This window comes from Nomascus leucogenys, chromosome 5 (genome assembly GCF_006542625.1).
Source record: "Nomascus leucogenys isolate Asia chromosome 5, Asia_NLE_v1, whole genome shotgun sequence".
Lineage (NCBI taxonomy): Eukaryota > Metazoa > Chordata > Mammalia > Primates > Hylobatidae > Nomascus > Nomascus leucogenys.
Window position 1 is genome coordinate 102,896,394 of NC_044385.1, and position 25,916 is coordinate 102,922,309.

The window sequence follows — 25,916 nt, forward strand, 5'->3', positions numbered from 1 at the left end:
GATATCTTGGGGATGGAACCCAAGTCTAAACATGAAATTCATTGATATTTCATATACACATTACTCACATAGCCAAAAGATAATTTTATGCAATATTTTAAATAATTTGGTGCATGAAAATTTGTATCCCTGCACAATATTAGAAAGCAAAGGTACCTCAGCCACCCAGCCACCCATGTAGACAAACTGTGATTGGTATCACCATCATGCTGTGCATGGAAAAGCTTTATCACCACTGAAGAGGGCTGAGAGGATTGCTTTCACTTAAGGACACTGAATAAGCTGTGTGCTGGGACTGCAACCTGTCACAGGAGGTCAGGTGTGGAATTTCCCACTTGGGGGCTTCATGTTGGTGCTCAAAAAGTTTCAGATCTTGGAGCATTTCGAATTTTCAAATTAGGGATGTTCAACATGTTGTAAAAGTGAAAGCAGTGAATGGAGAGACAATTAAATGACAAGACAGTGAGTGTAAATGGTTAGTGGCTGGAGGGAAATTAGTGAGCAATAAATTAATACTCTTTACAAAAAAATAGGGTACCAATTGATAAATTATTATTTGCATTGTAAATGTATTTGGGGAGTAAAAAGATAAAACTATCTCACTCTATAAAACCCTAAAATCCAATAAAACTGGTCCTACACTGTGATATTACAAAGTAGGCCCTTACAGAGTGGTTACCACAAGTATACAAAGAAACTTGTTATAAAGTAACCCCATGACAAACAAACTTGAATGCTAGCTATCATTGAATAATTTGTTTTTTCACAGCAACCTCTGCCTCCCAGGCTCAAGTGATTATTGTTCTCATGCCTCAGCTTCCTGAGTAGCTGGGATTACAGGCATGTGCCACCACACTGGGCTTATTATTGTTATTATTATTATTTGTATTTTTAGTAGAGATGGGGTTTTGCCATGTTAGCCAGGCTGGCCTCGAACTCCTGACCTCAAGTGATCCACCCCCTCAGCCTTCCAAAGTGCTGCAATTACAGGTGTGTGCCACTGCGCCCAGGCTCACTGAATAATTTCTATAGCCAATCATTATGTGACATTGGGAAAAGTCTGCTTTAAATATGTAACCTTGGTCTTCATTTAATGTTTCATTTAAAAATCTGGAAAGGGTAAAGATACTGTCCATGAGATACTAACATGGAGCTGAAAAGGTTTTAAACTGTTTCATGAAATGTGAATATTTAACCTCAGTTAAACTATTGGGAAAACTTCACTTTCATATATTTGGGGGAAGAAAGAAACTGAAAAAATCTGTTCTAATTGTGACATAGTAGAAATCATAAGAGATCAGACATTCTGGCAATAACAATTTCATTGCATACCCCAAATATTATTCCTTATATATGTATCTTTTCTTTTTGGAACCAGCTGTCTTAGGTTGAAAATTCCTTAAATATCTGTGGCATTGTTAGAGCACTCAGTAAATAAAGCAATCACAAATTTTACTGCGGTTAATTGCATTAGATTTAAAACACTATTTTTATTTCTGCAGAGTATATCTTAAGTTGTGCTCTATTTACACCTTTACTAAAGATGAGTTTTGTCTATTTTATGTTTTTGTTTTGAGTGGCAAACTGACAGACTGAAAGAGGCAAATAAAAATAAAGTTGATTATACTATATTGCCTATGAAATTTTTTTAAATTAAGACTATGACAATTTTGCAGCAAAAAAAAGAAAAGGATCCAAACATTAATTAATCTGTCTACACGGAAAGCATGTTTTTAAAACTTCCTATTCTAGTTTGCAGGACCTATCTTAGGCATTTAAGAAAATGGCAATTTTAAGTTGTGCTAGCCAAGGAAGAGCACTGGTTCAAAGGCCAGGATACAAGGCAAAAATTTCATATAAATTTATAAATTCCTTATATTAAATTCTTTCCTGATCTTAGCTGACCCATAATTTGTGGTTTACAAGAAAATAAGCATGCTTTAAGAATATATTTAATTAACCCAGAACTCTGAGATCTCAAAGGACAACACCGAGCTAGATTCCTACTTCCTCACAGACTAGGATAGCCCTCTGACCATCACCAGGGACTAGAGAAAGTCTTCATGATTCGTGCTTTGCTTGCACTTATCTCTACTTAACCCACAACCATCAAATATTTGTATATTCATTTGTTGTATATATAAACTTAATTAATAAACAGTGGAAAAGTGTAATGGCAGTCTTATTATCATCATTTAATATACTGAATTTAGTAATATTGTTCATCCTAAAGCATATAAACAGCATTCAAAAAAGAATTATAAAAGGCCAGATCACAGTCATTAAAGAGCAAATAACAAAGGATGTAAGACAGAAAGCAATAATTATTTTTTCCACCTTCCCTTAACTTTTTGAAATTTGAAAAGAAATGGTCAAGGAAAAGATATGCTGTAAAATATCTCTTTTATGAAAGCTAATGACAACAAAAAAAGAAACAAGAAGCATGACAGTCACTGACAAACAGTATCACTTTCAGCATGTTCTTTCTCCTCAGGCTACATCATGATAGAAGCAAAGTAGAAGAATCAGGTTTGTGCATTTTCCCAGAGACAAAATTCAAATGAGTGGAAGAAATTGGGAAAGTATCCCACCTAGGTGATAAGGAAGACCAAATACCTTTGTGCTTGTCCCGTTTATGCTTTAGCTGTGCTGGATGGGATCTGAGTCTGGCTAGAGCCTGTTCTCGATGGTTCATAAAAATAGGACCAGCAAATACAAGGGGGCCTGAGGAGAAACATTTTGTATGTGCACAGAAAAACTCACAAAATGAAAACACTATAATGAACAAAAAATAATTCAAACTAAAAAGCATAAAAATTTATTCTTAACGGTTTTGGACATTACACTTTTCTTCCAATTTCCCCACTCCAGCCCCCCACCCCCACCCATAACCTACTCACCATTTCACATAAAAGTTAATATCTTAAATATAATTTATAAAGTACAAATCCCATCTTGTATACTTATAAAATTATTGCATAGTTACTAATAGTCTCAAATAGATAATCAAGAAGTTCAATTTAAATCAATCAAATTATTTTACAAATACTTTTTAATATCATATATATTCAAAGTCAGTAAACCATGTATTCGTTGAAGACAAATATCTTTCCCATTGAAACATAAAAACTAATTTTTAAATTAACCATTAAGTTTTAACAAGGTCTTCCAGGTTTAATATTTGTATTAATCTTGCTACAAAACCAAAATAAAAATGTTACCGAGTTTACTACACATCATAAATAGAGGTTAAGAAACCAGATGATCAAAAACAAAACAAAAATGTCTATATTCTGCATATAGATATATGTATACACACAAAGACAGAGAGAACGAGAGAGAGAGAGAGAGAGAGAGAGAGAGAGAGAGAAAGGAACCTGGGCTTTATATTGATGGTAAAGGGGGCACCTAACCCAAATAACCTTTTTTGAAACATCTTTCATTAAAGCATTTCTTCTAAAGTGCCACTGTGTACATATATATACGTATACAAATACATACCCACACAGATTATAGTTCTTTCCACTTATATAGTATTTAAGGAAAAAATATGCAGCCAAATTTATTTTAATAAAATAAAATAAATGACTTTTCCCATTAACATTTATTTACCTTGAAAAGAAAAATAAATTTAAGTTATAACTTAAAATTTTAGGCTTTTTCTTATACAGCAGAACTATAGCTTCCTTGAATTTTAACAACAACAAAAATGTCTTCAAATTTGAAAACATTCTAAATTTGACAGGTTACCATTAACTGAAACAGGAATTATGACACTACATAAGCACTGAACATTTTTATTTAAAACAAGTTCTTTTCATGATTCTCTACTGATCTTCAGTTTAATTTTTCTAATGATGGGACAAATTGAGCTTATTGTCCTCTAATAAAATTTCATAAATGTCAAATTAAATACCAAAGTACCCTTCATTAAATGTACAAGTGGGTAAATGAACCATATTTCAATTATGTTTCTAGATATAAACAAAAATGCAAATACCTCGAATTGTATGAAAAACCATGAATAACATATTCCATGACTACTACAGATAGAAACATGCTAATTTAATGTTAACAGAAGAATAAGTTATTTCTCAGTAATGCAGTACCAATTATTTTCTCACGCTAAGGTTATGTAAACTGAGTTCCATTTCTAAAATGTAATAAAATTGATATTTCAAATCTGAACAAATATGAACAAAATGCCTTATTTTCTTAACATGCATTATTTCTCAATTGTTACAAAGCAGATATATAAATTACTATAAAAAGCATTTTCCAACTATATAAAAAAGTTATAGATATTAAGGTAATAATATTAAGTTATATTACCATTTTCTGATTTCTATGGTCTGCCTACAATATTGTTTCTCCCCATGAAAATACATTACACCCACACCCATTTAATGTCTTGCTAAATTCAATCTTTTTAGAATCTTTTGATTTATAAATTAAGAAGGCCCGGGGGCAATCATGTCTAAAAATTAAAGCAATTGGGCTCTAAAATACTATTGTATCCCATGGGCTAAAATAATGTTTCTTTAAATATAGTTGAGTCACTAATTTATTCACCAAATTTTCTCATTATCTTTTATTTAGCAGACACTAGGTGAAATGAATATAATGACAAAGATACAGGTCTCACTGGAATTCAGTCCACTACGGAAAAAAACAGAAATAAAAACACAAACTATGAAATATTACAACAAATGCTATAAAAGAAATCTATACACATAGATTTCAGGACATATCCTGAAGGATGAAAAGATACTAAATAAACTCAGGACAATCAGCAAGGTTTCAAAGAATGACAAAAAGTTTAACAAGAGAAAAGGAAAGGAAGAGACGGCATTGCAGTTAAAAGGAATAGGATATAAATTAGGATTGTATAAAAGCATAAAGATGTTAAACAATATTGTATAGTCATTAAAAACACATGTAGCTGACTTTTACGGAGTATATGTGATGGAGCAAAAGTCTTGGGAAATTTGCTTGGAGAGGTATGCAAAAAAAACCAGATAATTAAAACCTTTTTATATCATAAAACTTCATTCTAGAGATGATAAGTCCCTAACCTGCTTTCAATTAGTCAACAAAGACATACTACAAATCCTGGTACTAACAGGTACCATGTGAAGTTCTGGGAACCCTTGATAAACAAGATACAATCTCTGCTTCAAGAAGCTCACATTCTAATGAGGGGAGGGAGGGTTTACACACAACTAAACAAGAAATTATGACAGTATGCTATAACAAAAGGAAGCACACAAACTGGAGGAGGAGCTAACAAAACTTGAAGGTCGGAAGGTAGACAGTGTAGAGATAAAACAAACCACCACATAAGATGAGGTCAAATAAAGGAGGCAGCAAGTAGCATAAAGGTTCAGAGATAGGGGAAAAAAAGAGGGGCAAGGGAAAAGAAATGAGAATAGAGAGAGATGAGGCTGTAGAGATAAAAGTATGTCCTTCATCCAAAGGACTACGAATAGCCTTTTGGTTTTAAACAGAGAAGTGCTACTGATCTGATCCGTATTGCAGAATGAATATTCTGGAAAGAAGGCGGCTAATGGTTTAGAAGATAAGACTGGAGGTAAGGCCAGTTAAAAGGCTTTTTGCTGTCAGATAGGCAAAGAAAAGAAGCGGCCTCAGCTAAGGAAACAGTAAGATTCTGAAAAGTAGATATTAACAAGCTATTAAAGAATTAAGAAGGCTGAATAAATAGAACTTGGTGATTTATTGCTTTCAGGGGTATGAGATAACCAGGTTTAGATAGTTAGAAGCTACACTCATTTATAGACAATGGGTAATTCAGAGTTCATCTGTAGGCAGAAAAAGCATGGAATAAGTGGCAGTGTTAAATAGTACAAGCCTTTCAGAAAGCTCTTGGTGATACATTTCAAGATCATAAAAATTATTATCCTTTGACCTAGTAACTGCACTCTAGGAATCTATCATAAAGAAAACTCTAAAACATTTTTAAAGGATTTCACCTTAAAGGTGTTTACTACAACTTTATTCATTATAGCAAACATCTTCAAAATACCCAAATGAAAGTAATTAATTAAAAACTATAATACATCTACTCAATGGAATAATATGCAGCCATTATAATGAGATTTATGAAATAATTTTACACAGAATAGGATTCTGTGTTATTTAAATTAACAATGAGATAATATTGTTCACCACTGTTTTCCAAGAATTAAAAAGAATAACTAAACCCAGGTGCGGTGGCACATGCCTGTACAGTCCTAGCTACTCGGGAGGCTGAGGCAGGAGGATCACTTGGGCCCAGTTGTTCAAGGCCAGCCTGGGCAACATAGCAAGACCCTGCCTCTACAAAACATAAATAAATAAATAAAAGAATAATGAAGACAGGTGATGCTAGAGGAAAACACTACTCTTATACATTAGTGTAGGGAGTATAAATAAATTCCTATAACATTTTTAAAACAATGTGAATTATCTGTTAAAATTTAAGACAGATATATACTCTCTGCCCCACACATTCTATTTTAGGAAAGCTCTACTATATAAACAGTAATATGTAGCTCTAAGTTTAAGAATATTTATTACAGTAAAACCCACAAAAACCTACAATAACCTGAATGCCCATCAATAAATAATGGTCACATAAACTATGGCATAGCCATATTATGATATTAGGTAGTTACTGTATAGAATGTGGTAGATCCACATTTACTGAGCTAGAGTGTGTTCTTCTTGTATTGTAAAATGAGAAAAACATGTTGCAAATGTATATACATAATACTACTTTTGTAAATAAACATATGTCTACACTTTCACATATGTGTTAAGTCTCTGTGCATGATTATATTTTAATACAGTAAGATATTAGACTATTAACATTTACTTTGTGGAGGGATGGAAATGGGAAGGTGGTGGTACAATACTAGCAAAACATAAAAATATATGTATTATAACACTAAGCAAAAATATAAAACAAAATTCAGTCAATGATATAACTAGAAATAAGTAAAACTTGATTAGAAGATGACAACGAAATAAAAACAATAATTGAATTAAGGAATAGGTTTATGCAAAACCTTGACCTAAATTCCTATATTACTTTAATATGGTATTTGCGATAAAGCACAAAAAAACTTTTATGATATAATATTAAAGGGAATACAAACGACACCAATATCTATCACAGTATGAAATTATATGAAATAAGTAAAAAAGTGTGAGAAGTTACACCAAAATTCTACTAATGGTTTCTTTGTGTAAAGGGTTATGATGATCTATTTTTTCTTACTTACACTCTCTAAATTCTTCATATAATACTTTAATTTAAAAAGAGGCTTTTATGTGTCACTGGAATATCAGCTAATATTGGATTTGATGTGTCAAATCAAGAAAACCATAATGGTTTTAAGGGCTTAAAAAGTAATAGCAACATGCCGGGCATGGCGGCTAACGCCTGTAATCCCAGCACTTTGGGAGGCCGAGGCAGGCGGATCACGAGGTCAGGAGACTGAGGCTATCCTGGCTAACACATTGAAACCCCATCGCTAGTAAAAATACAAAAAATTAGCCGGGTATGGTGGTGGATGCCTGTAGTCCCAGCTACTCGGGAGGCTGAGGCAGGAGAACAGCGTGAACCCGGGAGGCAGAGCTTGCAGTGAGCCGAGATAGCGCCACTGCACTCCAGCCTAGGCGACAGAGTGAGACTCCATCTCAAAAAAAAAAAAAAAAAAACCAACATCAACTCAATCACTTTGAAATTAGAGGGTTTAATAAATTTGTTTCTAATTTGTAACTAATTTTTTCCTATGAAAATTGAATGTTTTATTCTAGAAAAGCTATTGTGGATTTTTCCCAATAATAAAGTTTTGTGATTAGCATCCCAATGTTGTAAGAAAAGCAATTAAGTCAAGGCCAGAGCTGAAAGAGAATCAAGCTCAAAGAAAAGTACAGACTACTAAATAGCCTCCCACCACCACCACAATCATTAGCAAGCATTTATTTAGGGATTAGTACATGCTAGGCACTTTCACCCATATCCTTTAATCCTCATAAACATCCTTAGGTAGGTAGGTAAAGTTAACCCCATTTTGAAGGTAAGAAAACTGATGTTCAGGGTGATTAAATTTCCAAGGTCATATACAGGTGGCAAAACTTAAGAAGCCAGGATTTGATCCCAAGTCTAACAACTTCAGAACAGATGCTCTCAACCACCATACTCCATAGTGAGGCTAACCATATAACTTACTACCCAAATGAGACTCTACTGAGAATAAAAAAGGGCACTATTAAGAAATATGCCTGGACACCTATAAAATGGGACTCTCCCACGTAAGCCAGGACATGGGTTTAGCCCATCCACAGCTCACAATTATGAAACTTGGATACTTAGAAGAAAGAAGAAAAAGCTAACATTATTGGAGTTTAATTTTCCTTATGAAACAGAGTGCTGAAAAGGAATATAAAGATAAAATCATTGATATGATCATCCACTAGTTCTTCTGATGACTTCAAGAGACCTACTTAAGAATTTCACTGAATAAGCACTTCACTTACACAGTTAAATGAATATATCAATCAACCCAATATAATCTAAAAAAGACAAATTATCACAAACTATTGAACTAAAATCTATAAATGAATACTATTAATACCTAAAAGATAAATTTAAAAAATTAACTAGAATATTAATAACACAAAGATTTAAAATTAAAAAGTTCAAAATTTATGAAAAAGCAGTAATATCATTGCTTTCTCGGGTTTCAATAACATATTCCATTATAGGAGACCTGGTGTCATAAAACAGTAACTAAATTACGTCAATAGGCCTGAAGCTGTCTGAGCAAGACTTTAGTACAAGAACTAGGGACTAGGCCGAGCGTAGTGGCTCACACCTGTACTCCCAGCACTTTGGGAGGCTGATCACCTGAGGTCAGAAGTTTGAGACCAGCCTGGCCAACATGGTGAAACCCCATCTCTACTAAAAATGCAAAATTAGCCAGGTGTGGTGGTGCATGCCTATAATCCCAGCTACTCGGGAGGCTGAGGCAGGAGAATCGCTTGAAACCGAGAGGCGGAGGTTGCAATGAGCCGAGATCGCACCACTGCACTCCAGCCTGGGCAACAGAGTGAGACTGTGACTCAAAAAAAAAAGAACTAGAGCCCAGAGTTCTGATCAACTATGAAAAACTTAGTTCAGACTTGGTAAACAAGATGAGACAGAAAAGTCAAGTAAAATAATCTAACATAATCTAATTCTTAAATTCTGAAATGTTAACACAGGTAAAAGCCAATTACTAGTAAGTATAATTGCTAACCTACTACTAAATTTTTAGTTTCTAAAAAGTACCAACAGGCCAAAGAAATAAAAGACCTGTACGTATGGCAGCCGGAACACTAACATTTTATTTGACGTTTCTCTTCCTCATGGGAGCAAAGCCAATACAATCTTTTCTAGCACAGTGCCCAAGAAGAGCCTTAGAACACTGTGCAACTGACTCAGATTTATTTCCAAGGCCCTTGACCCATAAATTCTGATTCATTAGGCCCAGGTGATTTTGATGCAGAAGGTCATTGGATCAAACCGCAAAGTGCAAACAACTGACCTAGCACACCAAGTCTCACGCTTTGGGACCATAAGAATCACCTGGAACGCTATTAAAGCACAGTTTACTGGCTGTACTCTCCCAGTTTTTGGTTCAGTAGAGATCTGAAGTGGGGCCTGAGAACTGGTACTTCTAACGAGTGCCCAAGTGATGCTGGTCCCTTTGAGACCACCTTGAGAACCATGGCCAGAAAGTAATGAAAAGCACAGCACCTGAAAGAGATTCCTCCATCCAATTAAAATAAAAATATTTTTTAAAAAGCAAGGGTAAGCAAAGTATAGATGCCTTAAACCTAATCAGTATTTTTTTTAAATGGCTTCAGTTGTAAAACATAACTTTTACTCTATTTATATACTAATATGCTTATTGGAGAATATTTAGGAAACAAATTGTAAAGAAGAAAATAAAAAATCATCTATAAACTCACCTGTCAGGAAAAAGCATTGTTAATATTTTGGTATTTATCTTTCTTGTTTTATCACTATGGGAATGTAAGTATATCATATTCATCTAATTTTGTTTTCTTATAAAAATTTGTTTTTAAATAAAAATTGCTTAATGGAGTGCTAAGAATAATATAAAGATAAAATCATAAGTGTCATATCCGAATATTTTTAATTACTTAATACAGTATAAGGATTTCCAAAGTCACTGAATGACTTGAAGTTTGATTTTTTAAAAAATGAATACATGGTTAGAATTCTTGTCCAAATGCAAAAATATTCGTTTAAAATAAAATAGGTTGGGTGCAGTGGCTCACATCTATAATCCCAACACTTTGGGAGGCTGAGGTAGGTAGATCATTTGAGGTCAGGAGTTCAAAACCAGCCTGGCCAACATGGTGAAACCTCGCCTCTACTAAAAATACAAAAATTAGCCAGGCGTGGTGGTGGGCATCTGTAGTCCCAGCTACTCAAGAGGCTGATGTAGGAGAATCGCTTGAACCTGGGAGAGAGAGGTTGCAGTGAGCCAAGATTGCGCCACTGCACTCCAGCCTGGGCAACAGAGTGAGACTCTATCTCAAAATAAATAAAAAATAAATAAATAAATAAACAAACAAAACATACAAGCAGGCATCACTTTGCATAGTGCTGTGTTAACTGAAACACAGGCATACAGGAACTCTGTCCTCCTTTTGCATGATTCTAGGTAACTGTGGTGACTGTGAAAGGGGAGGACATGGTTCCAATGTTCACACATTTCTGTTAATTTCAGTGCCATGGAAAGCAAGGACTGCGATAACTGAGGTTCATACTGAAGATTCCACTCATCAAGAAAAGATATTCACTATATATTGTTTTAACAAACATGAAGGAGGGTGATCTAAGAAAGAGTTCTACCAAAAAATAAGGACAAGATAAAATTTATGTACACCAATAATCTGAACAAAGTGTTTCTACTGATGTTCTATATATTTAGGACTGCAGATGAAACCGATTTGTCACAAAATATACACTAAGTGCCTAGAACCTCAATCTATCTTTGGGAGGTCAGATACAACAACATAATTTCTTTAAATATTTAACTAGTGGAGGATTTTTTTAACTTTAAAGGGTTAGTGTTTACAATTATGTTTCACAGGTTTACGTCAAATTTAAAAATAAATGGCAAAAGAATATTCTGCAATCACCAAGTTATGTCAAGTTATCAATGCACAATTCAATGTTCCTTTATTTCCTATATGCACAAATATACTATACCTAGAGAAGAATAGCTTTTTTAGAGGGAAGAGAAAAAGAGTAACAAGATACACAGCATTAGGCAAGTAATTAAATGTGAATAATTAAGTGTAAGGATGTACAGTTTAAACTGTAGTTTAAACGTAAGAAATAGCTGCATTTTGTAGGTTCATTCATGTCGCTCAACCTAATATTTCTAAAGAATGAAAAAACAGGTAGCAAACAGATATAATGGTAACTAATCTTAAAAAATTATATCAACATAAAAAATTATTAATTACCACATGTCAGAAACTTAATTCTATCCTGTTTTGTAAGAAATATTTAACATGCAATTTTCCCATATACTTATATAATGTAAATACTGACAGTATCTATATTAAACTCATTAAAATATCCTTTAAAGGACATTATCCAAGCAAAGCCAAACAATAGTAAATATTCACCTTATCAATCAACATCACTTATCAGATGCTACGAAGAACACTCTTCATGTCCCAAGTATATGTTTTACAATTTAAGTTTAGTAAAACTAGAATTCACCATGTGTATTATACATTTTACTACTTATTACATATATTAACAAAAAGAATAGCTGGAAAAAATATATAATGATGGTTAAATGGGTAAAAGGTTTACTTCACGCATCAAATATCATGCCATTTCTAATAAGCATTTAAAATATGCAATATCAGTAAACATTTCTAATCAAAATTTTGCCTATTGGAGGAATAAAATAGACTTCCATAACAATTTGTCTTAATCCTACAAAAAAAAATTTACTGAGCAAGGAAATCTTTAGTAATACATATATTTATCTCTGCGTATTCAAATACCAATTATAACCACAGTTAAATTTTGTTTATTTGTTTTCTTTTGAGATGGAGTCTCACTGTCGCCAGGCTGGAGTGCAGTAGCACGCGATCATGGCTCACTGCAACCTCCACCTCCCAGGTTCAAGTGATTCTCCTGCCTCAGCCTCCCAAGCAGCTGGGACTATAGGCGCACACCACCACGCCCAGCTAATTTTTTTGTACTTTTAATAGTGATGGGGTTTCACCATGTTGGCCAGGATGGTCTTGATCTCTTGATCTTATGATCTGCCTGCCTCAGCCTCCAAAAGTGCTGGGATTACAGGCGTAAGCCACCGTGCCTGGCCAGTTAGATGTATTTTTAAGCTAAGAAATTATCATAAACAATGAGGAAAAGATAAACAATAGACCTATCTTTGCAAATAAAACCTGCAGACCTGCCATCTTACTCTTCCTGTACATAACTAGAATGAGCTTTTTCCAAAAAAGGACACATGAAAGCATAGTTATATACTGAACTGGAGGGCAGCATAGCAGGACTATGTCCAAATGATAATGAGCATAAATGAGTAAGAAAATAGAAATGAAAAAGACTAAACTGAATTTTGTTCCACGGTCAAATAGATGAGTCCAAAGTCTGGGTAAAGGACAAGTTGTAAGAATATCTATTTTTAAAAAGTTGTCATTTCTAATAGTTATTGATACTAGGCAGATGGCACAGTTCTTAATACGGTTGACTTCTGCCATAAACACCCTGCTGAATTAAAAGTACGTTATTAGCACAATTATAAATACCTTAAACGCATGTTATTAGAAGAATCATGAATACCCTGAATATTTTCACATTATATGAGTTATCAGAATATTACTAATTTTAATTTTGATGATTTCTTACCAAATTAGTTTATTGTGTGAACTTTTCAGTGGTTTCAGGATAGGGTAGGAAAGTGGATTTTCATGTACTTTTTCTCTGTAGCTACATCTTACCTCTTCCTTCCTCTAATCTGTGCCTTCTGATTACACGTTGCCGTTTTTCTTCTTGTCGTAACTGAAGGTGTTCTTCAATATTAACCCCAGGCACTGGGACAGCTAGATGATTGGCCAAAACAACAACAACAACAACATATATGTTATATAATAGCTATCACAGAACTACATAAAATTCAAGAAAGTAAAAGCTAGCAAAAACACTGTCTAAAACACACAATATTTTTACTTTAATAATTCTTAGCCAAAAAGGGAAAAAGAATGTCATTCTGGCTAGGCATGGTGGCCCACACCTGTAATCCCAGCACTTTGGGAGGCCGAGGTGGGCAGATCACCTGAGGTCAGGAGTTCAAGACCAGCCTGGCCAACACGGTGAAACCCTGTCTCTACTAAAAATACAAAAATTAGCCAGGTGTGGTGGTGGGCACCTGTTACCCCAGCTACTCGGGAGGCCGAGACAGGACAATCACTTGAACCTAGAAGGTGGAGGTTGCAGTGAGCTGAGATTGAGCTGCTGTACTCCAGCCTTGGTAACAGAGCAAGACTCTGTCTCAAAAAAAAAAAAAAAAGAATCTCCTCCCTTAAACAATGTCATATTGTCAGTTACCGTAAAAGCAGTATTGCATACATTAATTATTATCCCAATTTATTACCATATATATCTAAAAGAAATTGTTTAAACTGCCAGACTTACTGAGTTGAGGACAACTCAGTGTAGCATAGTATAATGAATCAAAATTACCTAAAAGAAGATCTAAAGGTATCATTTCTTTCACTGCATCAAGAATTCCTCTTTGTCTTGCCTCTTGACCATCTAACTCTCTTGCACAGGCCTTGCAACATCCACACACAGCACAACCAGATTCTCCGGAACCACAACCACAGATCCTAGGGGGAAATGCAAAAAAAAAAAAAAAAAAAAAAAAAAAAAAAAAAAAGACAACTGAGATCTTCCTAATTTTTTCCTTAAAACTCTTTTCTATAACTTATTTTCCACATTTTTGAAATTGTTAAATGAGTAAGCAATGAAATCACCTCTTTAGATCACGACTGTTCATTTAAAGAAAGGATATAAATAGCAGAATAATTAAAAACAAGACTGATTAAGCTCCCAATAGGCATAATTGGTATATTTCTACAGAAAATACACACAGATTCGACTATCGTCAAAGTCACTACTTTAAAAATAATCTTTTAAAAGTTTTTTTGCAGTTAGTGAAGCACTAGAAGCTTTAGGATTAAGTGACCCAGATGGGTTGGCTGGCTAAAAACAATCAATGTTGCTGTCCAGCAGATAAGTGAAGGCAGGTGTTGGTAGCCTCCAGCAACACAGCCTAAGCTTGACAGCTTCGTGTAATATGTCTCCTTCCCATTCCCTATTTAATAAACGGTGTTGGGAAAACTGGCTAGCCATATGCAGAAAACTGAAACTGGACCCCTTCCTTACACCTTATACAAAAACCAACTCAAGATGGATTAAAGATTTAAACATAAGACCTAAGACTATAAAAACCCTGGGAGAAAACCTAGGTAATACCATTTAGGACACAGGCATGGGCAAAGACTTCATGACTAAAACACCAAAAGCAATGGCAACAAAAGCCCAAATTGACAAATGGGATCTAATTAAACTAAAGAGCTTCTGCACAGCAAAAGAAAGTATCATCAGAGTGAACAGGCAACCTACAGAATGGGAGAAAATTTTTGCAATTTACTCATCTGACAAAGGGCTAACATCCAGAATCTACAAAGAACTTAAACACATTTATAAGAAAACAAACAACCCCATCAAAAAGTGGGCAAAGGATATGAACAGACACTTCTTACAAGAAGACATTTATTTATGCGGCAGAACTTAAACAAATTTACAAGAAAACAAACCACCCCATCAAAAAGTGGGCAAAGGATAAGAACAGACACTTCTCAAAAGAAGACATTTATGTGGCCAACAAACGAAAAAAAGCTCACCATCACTGGTCATTAGAGAAATGCAAATCAAAACCACAATGAGAAAACATCTCACGCCAGTTAGAATGGTGATCATTAAAAAGTCAGGACACAACAGATTCTGGAGAGGATGTGGAGAAACAGGAACGTTTTTACACTGTTGGTGGGAGTGTAAATTAGTTCAACCATTGTGGAGGACAGTGTGGTGATTCCTCAAGGATCTAGAATCAGAAATACCATTTGACCCAGCAATCCCATTACTAGGTATATACCCAGAGGATTATAAACCATTCTACTACAAAGACACATGCACATGTATGTTTATTTCAGCACTATTCACAATAGCAAAGACTTGGAACCAACCCAAATGCTCATCAATGATAGGCTGGATAAAGAAAATGTGGCACATATTCACTGTGGAATACTATGCAGCCATAAAAAAGGATGAGTTCATGTTCTTTGCAGGGACATGAATGAAGCTGGAAACCATCATTCTCAGCAAACTAATCCAGGAACAGAAAACCAAACACTGCATGTTCTCACTCATAAGTGGGAGTTGAACAATGAGAACACGTGGACACAGGAAAGGGAACATCACACACCGGGGCCTGTTGGGGGGTGGGGGCTAGGGGAGGGATAGCATTAGGAGAAATACCTAATGTAGATGACAGGTTGATGGGTGCAGCAAACCACCATGGCACATGTATACCTATGTAACAAACCTGCACGTTCTGCACATGTATACCAGAACGTAAAGTAACACACACACACACACACACACACACACACACACAGGAGATAAAAACATCCACACATTGGAAAGGAAAATACATACACACACACACACACACACACACATATACACACACACAAACACATATATGTCTCCTTCCCCCTCTCTTCTTTACATGCCATCACCTCCCATTCTCTCCTTTCACAGAGTCCAATTACCTGTTCTTTTTCTCCTTCAGCCCTTTCATATCAATTGTGAACCATATGGGGTATTTGTTGACAAAGACACTCCCAGAAACTGACTTGGGGTCAGGGAAAGTAACTTCTTAGTCACATATTTTGCAGAAGGCATAGCTTTAATGTAGTTCATCAGATCAGTCCTTAAAACTTTTGACAGCCTTGCTGAACTCCAGGTTACACAGATTTCGGAAGGTACAAAAGGAAGAACATACCTGGCAGCAGTTTAAAAGACATAGCTAGACACCCTGTGAAATGTGTCACTTTTAAAAGCAAGCATTATAAACAATTTGGAAGATCACTTACTACACAGTAAAAACTATGACACAGTAATATGCCCGACTGACACTATTTTTAAGACAGTGTTTATGACACCAATTCTCAAAATTTTCCAAAAATTGAAGAGGAGAGAACACGAATTCATTCTTTGAGGCCAGGACTACCCCGATACCAATGTCAGACAAAAGATGAAGAAAAAGAAGAAGAGAAGAAAGAAGAAAAACGAAGAAGGAAAAGAAGGAGGAGGAGGAGAAGGAGAAGGAGGAAAAGAAGGAGAAGGAGGAGGAGGAGCAGGAGGAGAAGAAGGAGAAGGAGGAGAAGAAGGAGAAGGAGGAAAAGAAGGAGAAGGAAAAGAAGGAGAAGGAGGAAAAGAAGGAGAAGGAGGAAGGGGAGAAGGAGGAGAAGAAAGAAGGAGAAGAAGGAGAAAGAGAAGAAAGGGGGGGGAGGGGGAGGAGGAGGCAAAAAAAAAACAACCCTACAGACCAATATCCCTTATGAATAATGATGTAAAAATCCTCAACAAAATACTAACAAAACAAATTCAGCAGGATATTAAAAGAATTATACACCATAACGAAGTGGGATTTACTCCTGGAATGCAACAAACGAAAACCAATCCGTGTAATGTAACACATTAACAGAATGAAAGAAAAGAAACACATGATCATCTCAATTGATGTAGAAAAAGCATTTGACAAAATTCAATGCCCTTTCATAATAAAAACACTAGACAAACTAGGAATAGAAGGAAACAATCTCAACATAAAAACCACATATGAAAAACACACAGTGAACATCATAATGGTGAGAGACTGAAAGCTTTTCCTCTGTAATATCAGGGAGAAGACAAGGATGCTCACTTTGACCACTCCTAAACAGCACTAGAAGTTCTAGCCAGAGCAATTGGACAGGAAAAGAAATAAAGGTCATCCAAAATAGAGAGGACGAAGTAAAATTATCTGTGTTCACAGATAATACAATCTCATAAGCAGAAAACCCTAAAGATTCCACTCAAAAAAACCAATAGAGAAAATGAATTCAGCAAAGTAGGAAGATACAAAGTCAACACACAAAAATCAGTTGTATTTCTAGACACTAACAATGAACAATATGAAAAGGAAATTACAGAAACAATTCCATAGCATCAAAAAGAATACGCTTAGTAATTAACTAATTGAGATGAAATGAGAACTACAAAACATTGCTGAAAGAAATTAAAGATGACATAAGTAGAAACACATCTATGTTCATGGATTAGAAGACTTAATGTTTTTAAGATGTTCATACTACCCAAAGCAATCTACAGATTCATTGTAATCCCTATCAAAATCCCAATGATGTTTTTTACAGAATAGAAAAACCTATCCTAAAATTCACAGAAAATCTCTAGGGACCTCAAATAGCCAAACAATCTTGAAAAAGATGAACAAAGTACTCAGTTTTGACTTCAAAACTTACTACAAATCTACAGTAATCAAAACAATGTGGTGTGGCATAAAGACAGTCATACAGACCAATGGGATAGAATAGAAAGCTGAGAAATCTTCCTTCACATATATGGTCAGATGATTTTTGACAAAGGAGCCAAGATGATTCAATAGAGAAAGGATAATCTTTTCAATAAACATCGCTGGGAAAACTGGATATCCACATGTAAAAGAAAGAACCTGGACACTTCTCTAACAGCATATACAAAAATTAACTCAAATGAATCAATGACCTAAATGTAAGACCTAAAACTGTTTAAAAAAAAAAAAAAAAAAAGACTCTTAGAAGAAAAGGAACATCACACACCGGGGCTTGTTGTGGGGTGGGGGGAAGGGGGAGGGATAGCATTAGGAGATATACCTAATGTTAAATGACGAGTTAATGGATGCAGCACACCAACATGGCACATGTATACATATGTAACTAACCTGCACGTTGTGCACACGTACCCTAAAACTTACAGTATAATTAAAAAAAAGAAGAACAAAAGATACAGTAACCCTTCACAACACTAGATTGGGAAATAATTTCTTAGATATGACACCAAAGGCACAGGCAACAACAACAAAAAAACAACAGACAACTGGACTTCATGAAAATTTAAAAAAATTTCTGCTTGAAAAGACAATGTCAACAGAGTAAAAACACAACCCACAGACAGAACTTTTTATTTTCAAATCATATATCTGATAAGGAATTAATATTCAAACTATATAGAGAATTCATAAAACTCATCAACAACAAAAGAAACTGACAACCTGATTCAAAAATGAGCAAAGGACTTGAATAGCATTTCTCCAAAGAAGATCTACAAATGGCCAAAAAGCATATGGAAAGACGCTGAACATCACTAATCACTGGAGAAATTCAAATCAAAACTATAATGAGATACTATCTCACACCCATTAGGATGCCACTACCAAAATAACAGATCATAAGTGTTAAGAAGGATGTGGAGAAACTGGAACATCTGTACACTATTGGTGGGAATGTAAAATGGTTGGCTGCTATGAAAAATAGTATGGCAGTTCCTCAAAAGATTAAAAATAAAATTACCATATGGTCCAACAATTCCACTTCTGGGTATATGCCCAAAAGAACTGAAAACAGGGTCTCAAAGAGCTCCTTGTACACTCATCTTCACAGCAGCATTACTCACACTAGTTACAACGTGGAAGCAACCAAAGTGTTCATCAGTGAGTGAATGGATAAGCAAAATGTGGTAATATACATACAACAGAATATTATTCAGCCTCAAAAAGCAAACATATGTGACAACCCAGATGAACCGAGGATATTATGCTAAGTGAAATAAGCCAGTCACAAAAAAGACAAATAACTCTGATTCTCTTTATATGAGAGGCACCTAGAGTAGTCAATCAGAGACAGAAAGAAAACAGAATGGTGGATGCCAGAGGCAGGCGAGAGGGAAGAATGAGGAGTCATTGTTTAACAGGTACAGAGTCTCAGTTTTATAAGATGAAGAGTTATGGAGATGGATGGTGGTAATAGCTGCACAACATTATGAATGGATTTAATACCACAGAACTGTCTACTTAAAAATGGTTAAGCTGGTCAATTTTATATGTATTTTATCACAATAAGATATGTAGTCACAATTTTATAATAATTGAAGTCAGCTTAATAGTCCTTAATATTCTGATATATTCAGTTTGCTTCATTAATAAAGCAATTATTATACTTGGTTAGTATTGTCCAGGTAAGTCTATGAATAATTATTATAAACTATATAAGTCTCTGGGGGAAAAAACATATGAAGAATAATTAATTTCAAAAGGGATCAGATAATTTATAGATTTTGTTCATGATATATACTGGCTGCTTAAGCGCAGAGAGTGGGGATATTAAATTTTATTTTTATTATATATTTTTTGAGTTAGGGGTGTTGCTATGCTGCCGAGGCTGGTTTCAAACTCCTGGCCTCAAGTGATCCTCTGGCCTCAGCCTCCCAAAGTGCTGGGATTACAGACGTGGGCCACTACACCCAGCTAACACTGAATTTTAATGGAAATAGTGTTGGAGAGATCCAGGAGAATAAATTTCAATTCCAACATTGTTAAAAAATAATCATGGAATCTTTCTGCATCCAAATTAAATTTAAAAATAAAGAAGTTAGGTGCTTAAAAAACAGAAAACAGAGCCAAACATAAAGCACTACAGAATAAATATTATCCTTTGATAAAGATGACTGTTTATTGCTTATACTAATAATGTAAATAAAATGTTTTAAAAAAATCATATCTCAGCAGCCTTAAAGAAAAGGTCTGTTATATATGACCTATTTAACTATGAAAGGCCAAATACAAACTTAGAAATAAACTCCTACTAGATCCAGACAATATTTGGGAAGAAGCAACTATTACAGAGTTGACAAAGAGGAAGGTCAAGATGCAGGGATGGCTGTCTTCCTTCTGGGCTTCCCTTCACAAAATTTTCTCTACTCTCCCAAATCAGCCAATTATCAGAAAGCTGATCATACAAAGAATATCCCATTATGTTCTAGTGGCTATAACTAGCAATGTAGAAAACAGATTCAAAATTCTTTCTAACATCCTAGCAGAAAACCTGCATTCTTATTCTGCCAAACTTACATATTAACTTTAAACTGACAATAATATAGAACCCTGAAAAATGTGGTCCATTGAGAACAAGGATAAATATAACAGGTATGATGTAACTTTAGAAGCAAGCGTACAACGTTTCTAAATTTATAAATGGTAAATTTAATTTAAAACAAAAGTATATATCTAATCAAGTACTCTACATGATATTGATAATTTTATTTAGAAAAGATTCATGTTCAACAGAAAGAAATATAATAGATATCTAGCATTAAATAGGCTTAGAAAAATAATACAAATAAAAGTACAGCCCCAAATCTTGAAAAACTTATGACCTGTTTTTAAATAATGGTTTAAATGAATCAAATGAAAGAAAGGCAACCTTAGAGATGACATTAAATTATAAATTATTATAACAGAAAACAATTATAAGAATTATAATACTTTCTTGGCCTTTTGGCTAAGATCAAGTGAAGATGCCCTGGTCTTTAAGAAAAAAATATTAATAGTAGAGTATACTCTGGAATGATTTTGCAAAGAAATGTGTTCTGCACATGTTCTTTAGTAGGAATCATTCTCTCTTACCCTCCGGGGACTCTGTCTGGCCGTCCACTACTGACACAGCTGGCTCCATAACCTGTACAGTCTCCACAGACAGTGCAAACCATGCACTGCTCCAGCTTCCATTTGTGCATGCCTGGAGGGCACATCATAGACTTCTCATCTTTTTCATCTAGTTCTTCTTCCAGGTCTTCATCCATTGCTGTTGCCATATTTTCAACTCCAAACCCTATTTGACAGATCAATTTGTAATTTTTATACAGATTACTTTCATGTATAAAAGATGGATGACTATATTTATATTTCCCAGTTTAAGAAATGACAGCATGCTAATCCAAGCAATTATACAAAGAAATGCATAAATATGAGTAACAAAAATAAATTTTAATTTAGGGACCACTAATAAACACTCTCCCCATCTCATTTCTGCAAAAGAAGGCAAGGAAGGCTATTGTCAAATGTCTCTTGGCTGTTACCTTCTGTCAATCATACTTTTAAATCTTTTCCTGTTTTCCATCCTCACTACCAACATTTTCATTCAACAGACCAAAGAAAGCCTCCCAACCATGCTCCAAGCCAAGAGTTCCCCATTCTAGATCATCTTCCTACTGCCACCAATCATCCTCCCAAAGCACATATTTGATTCCACAACTTCATAATTTAACAAACCTCCAATGACCTTCCAAGGTCTTCAGAGGAACAAAACTCAGCAAGAGGCAGTAGGCACAAGATGGCTAATTTTCTCCAATCTCATTTCTTTTCCCTCTGCTCTCCAAACACCCTGTGTCCTTCCATATGCTCAGGGCCTTTGTTCATTCTTGCTCCCTCTGCCTCTTCCTTCCTCATTTACAAGATGTCTCTGCCTATCTCATCAAGCAGAGAAACTTCAGCCTTCAAAAATTCAGCTCAGAAGTCATTCCCTATGAAAGCACTTGCTACCTTTTCCAGGCAGTCAGTCACTACCTCCTCAGTGCCTGTTTATACCTCACTTACAACTTTTTAAAATGGTGTTACAATTCATTCATCTTTTTTTCCAAATTGAACACCTACTATACTCCAGGGATTCCTTCATGGCAAGAAATCAGCAAACCTTTTATGAAGGGCCAGTAAATAATTTAGGCTCTGTGGCCCATACAAATCTTTGTCACATTTTTTACAATCCTTACAATGTAAAATCAATTTTTAGCTTGGAGGGCTATATAAAAAAATGACATCAGGTTATACTCTGCAGACCTCTGCTCTAGAAACTGAAGAGTGTAATACTGAGCTGTTATAAAGCTTATAATGCAGTGAGAAAGACAGACATTAATCAAACAACCAAATAAAAATGTAAACTACAACTGATAGGGTTTTGAAGGAACACAGTACTATAAGACCCTATGACAGAAGAACAAATCTGTGGGAGTCCAGTAATTATTTTTTATATTTGACTTTCCTAAAGGATCTAAGTTATGAGGTTAAGCCTTGCCCATACTATCTCTTATTCTTAGTCAATCTTATTCTCCTACACCTATGACATTCATTTAACATACAGCTATCACTCAATACAGCTCCATCTAATCAAGAAATAAACTCACAGCATATATAGCCTTTTGGGGTTTTGCCACTTCTAATCTATGGGCAAGCAGAAAAATTAGATAACCAAGCACCAGCTAGCTATATCTAGGATTAGAATAAAGTGATCCTGAAAGAAGCCTCAGTGACTATTTTTAATAATCATAGCTAAAATGTACTGAGCACTATTTGTAACTAGCTCTCTAAGCATTACTCATTTAATCATTCCAATACTGGAACTACTATCCTCAAATTAATCTTTACAGTCAATGGAATCTCCATTACAATGCCAAGCAGATAAAGCTGGTTCTAATTTATAAATGGAAAATAAAATCTCCCACCAGGATACATTCATCAAAAATTTATAAAGAAAAAGGTTGGAAATTTTGACATCAAAATTTTAAAATCATATATAACAAATGAAACTGTAAACCACAGGTTAGTCAAAGATACATAAAACATAATATGCAAAAGAGCTCCTACAAATCAATTTTTAAAAGTAAGTAAAATAAAGTTTGAAAAGATGTTCAAACTCAGTATTAATAATCAAGGGAATAAAAATTAAAAGAAAAGTGAGAGAACCAGCAATTCTACTCCTAGGTATATACCCAAAGGCATGAATAAACACTTTCACCAAAAAAGACATTTACTAGAATGTTCACAGCAACGTTATTCATAATAACCAAAACTGGAAACCATCCAAATGCCCAAATACTAGAAACAATTTTAAAACTGTAGTATCTACATATAATTTAATAGAACAAAAATGAACAATCTATAACTACTTGTAACAATATGCAGGAACTTCATAAACATAAAACAATGAAAAGAAACTGGACACAGAAGAGTTCATACTGCATGATTTCATTTATATCAAGTATGAAAAGAAAACTAATTTATGGTAATTAACTGAGGAGCAGAGAGGAACATAAAATGGGGCTTTCTAGGGTGCTGGTAATATGTGGTTTCTTAATCTGGGTGCTGATTACATGAATACAATCAATTTGAGAAAATTCATCAAGTATACTTTCCTGCATGCATATTATACTTCAATGTAACAAATAAAAAATTACAGTATCATTTCATAGCCACCAAATTGACAAAAATCTGTCAATATCAGATGTGATGTGGAAAATCCAACTCTACTGGTGAGAGTACAAACTGTTACAATCTCTTTCAAGAAAAATCCAGTAAAACTGAAATCCACAATAGGGCAATTACACCAGAGAAAGTCTCACAGGTTTGCCAGGAAACATTTAGAAAGGAGGTTTTAAACTCATTTATAACAATGAAAAAATTGGAAATAAGCCCATCCATCAACAGGAGAATGGATACACTATAGCATGTTCACTGTGTGGTGTATTACACATTAGTTAACATGAATCATTTAGATTTATATGTACTAACATGGACATATTTCTAACAAGAATGATGAGAAAAAACAATTTGTAGAAAAATATAAATAACAGATTAACACTTATAAAAACACATAAAACAGTAGTATATTTTTATGTGTAAAATAGACATCATTATGCAATATTATTTTACACATAAAATATAAAAGAACATGTAAAAATATATAAGAACATGACTGAATGTATGCTTATCAAAGTCATGGTCGTGGTTAGCTCTGGGGAGAAATGGAATATGATAATAAGCCTTGGAAGGGGGATACGAGGCACTTGAATCTTATCTGTGATTTTTTTTTAACTGAAAAAAAATGATAAGACATGGTAGAGACACAATTTTTTAATATTTCAATACGTCCTCTACTTTCCTGGTTTAAATAAACTTTTAAAATATTCCTTTATGTTCATTTTAAATTGATACATAACTGTTGTACCTATTTATGGCATACATGTGAGTTTTCATACATGCATACAATGTCTAATGATCAAATCTGGGTAACTGGGATCAGGTCAGGGTAACTGGGACATTCTAAATCCTCTCTTCTAGCTATTTTGAAATACATAATATGTTGTTGTTAATGACATTCACCCTACTCTGCTCCTGAACATTAGAACTTATTCCTTCTCTCTAACTGCATTTTTGTACCTATTAACCAACCACTCTTCCTCTCCCCCTCCCACTATCCTTACAAGTCTCTGGTAATTACTATTCTATTTACTACCTCCATGAAATCAATTTTTTAGTTCTCATATATGAGTGATATTTGTCTCTGTCCCTGGTTTATTTTATTTCAGTTAACATCATGTCCTTCAGTTCTATCCATGTTTCTGCAAATAACGAGATTTCATTCCTTTTTAGGGATGAATAATATTCTATTGTGCATGTACCACATTTTCTTTACTCATTCATCTGTTGATGGATACTTAAGTTGATTCCATATCTTGGTGTTGTGGATATGGCTATGATAAACCTAAGAATGCAGGCATCTCTCTGACATACAGATTTCCTTTCTTTTGGATACATATACCCAGAAGTGGAATTGCTGGATCATGTGGCGGTTCTATTTGCAGTTTTTTGAGTCACCTTCATACAAATGAAAAATCTACGTTTTCCATAGTTGCTGTACTAATTTACATTTCCACTAGCAATGTATGAGCATTCCCCTTTCTCCACATCCTCCCCAACATCTGTTATGACTCTGCAATCAGTATGCATTGTATGTGTCTTTACTCATCTGCTTTCTAATTCATTACTTACCAACAGGGTAGGTATGATTTTTATTAAAAAAATATTTTAACAATTTTACTTTGATTATTACAATATGTCACTGAAGAATCTAGAACACAGGTGTAAATGTACGCTCAATTTTCGCCAGAGTTTCAGAATAATAAGGAAACAATGTTGTTTAGTTCAGACTTCTTACAAAACATAATCTGAATATATATTCATATTATATATTAAAAAAACTGATTCTCCCCTTTGTCCTAGCAGTTATTATCCAAAACAAGTTCACTAATTTAGTAATAAATCAAAGTATTTCCATTGTGAAGTAATCCATTTCTTTTCTTTCGTTCCTTCTTCATTTGCCAATATATTCTAATAACTTGCTCATTTTTAAAGTGATGCATCTTAAATACACACACAGACACACGAATAAGGCAAAGACAAAGAATGGTGGGTTTCTGAGATCTAGATGAGTCTGACATCAAAGCCTCAAAACAGAAAAACCAGGTTTTGTTAATTTATACAGCATTAATCCTCAAAATTATTGGTACTTTAACCAAAGTTCAATGCTTAGTTCTAATAATATATATGTATGGTTTAATCTCTTGCCCAAAATCAGAAATTGGAGTGAAAGGTATAAACATAACGATAGAAGCTAGATATAAAAATCAAGGGCAAGAAGTAGACACGCTATTTAAAACCACAACAACAAAACAAGACCACAGCAAACAGGGCAATTAAAGGAGAAAGCCCTTTGTTCTCTTCAATGGCCTGAGGGTTGGAGCAAGGGATATTGTGAAGAAGGTGCATCTACAATTTAGTCTTTTCTTG

General features: G+C 34.5%; 1 protein-coding gene and 1 pseudogene across 12 annotated transcripts in view; one reads left to right on the forward strand and one right to left on the reverse strand.

Annotated features, from left to right (window-relative positions):
- The window catches only part of MYCBP2 (MYC binding protein 2), a 275,606-nt gene that overhangs the window by 179,195 nt on the left and 70,495 nt on the right, over positions 1-25,916 (reverse strand). For 11 of the 12 annotated variants that reach the window (XM_030813510.1, XM_030813519.1, XM_030813518.1 and 8 more), the window contains exons 15-18: positions 20,922-21,126; positions 13,814-13,959; positions 13,072-13,173; positions 2,617-2,724 (exon numbers count right to left, since the gene is read on the reverse strand). In XM_030813510.1, coding sequence (XP_030669370.1) covers positions 2,617-2,724; positions 13,072-13,173; positions 13,814-13,959; positions 20,922-21,126 — 561 coding nt within the window. The remainder of the gene's footprint in view (positions 1-2,616; positions 2,725-13,071; positions 13,174-13,813; positions 13,960-20,921; positions 21,127-25,916) is intronic. The other variant, XM_030813514.1, reaches the window with a different exon arrangement.
- Positions 20,777-20,906, forward strand: LOC115835221 (annotated as a pseudogene).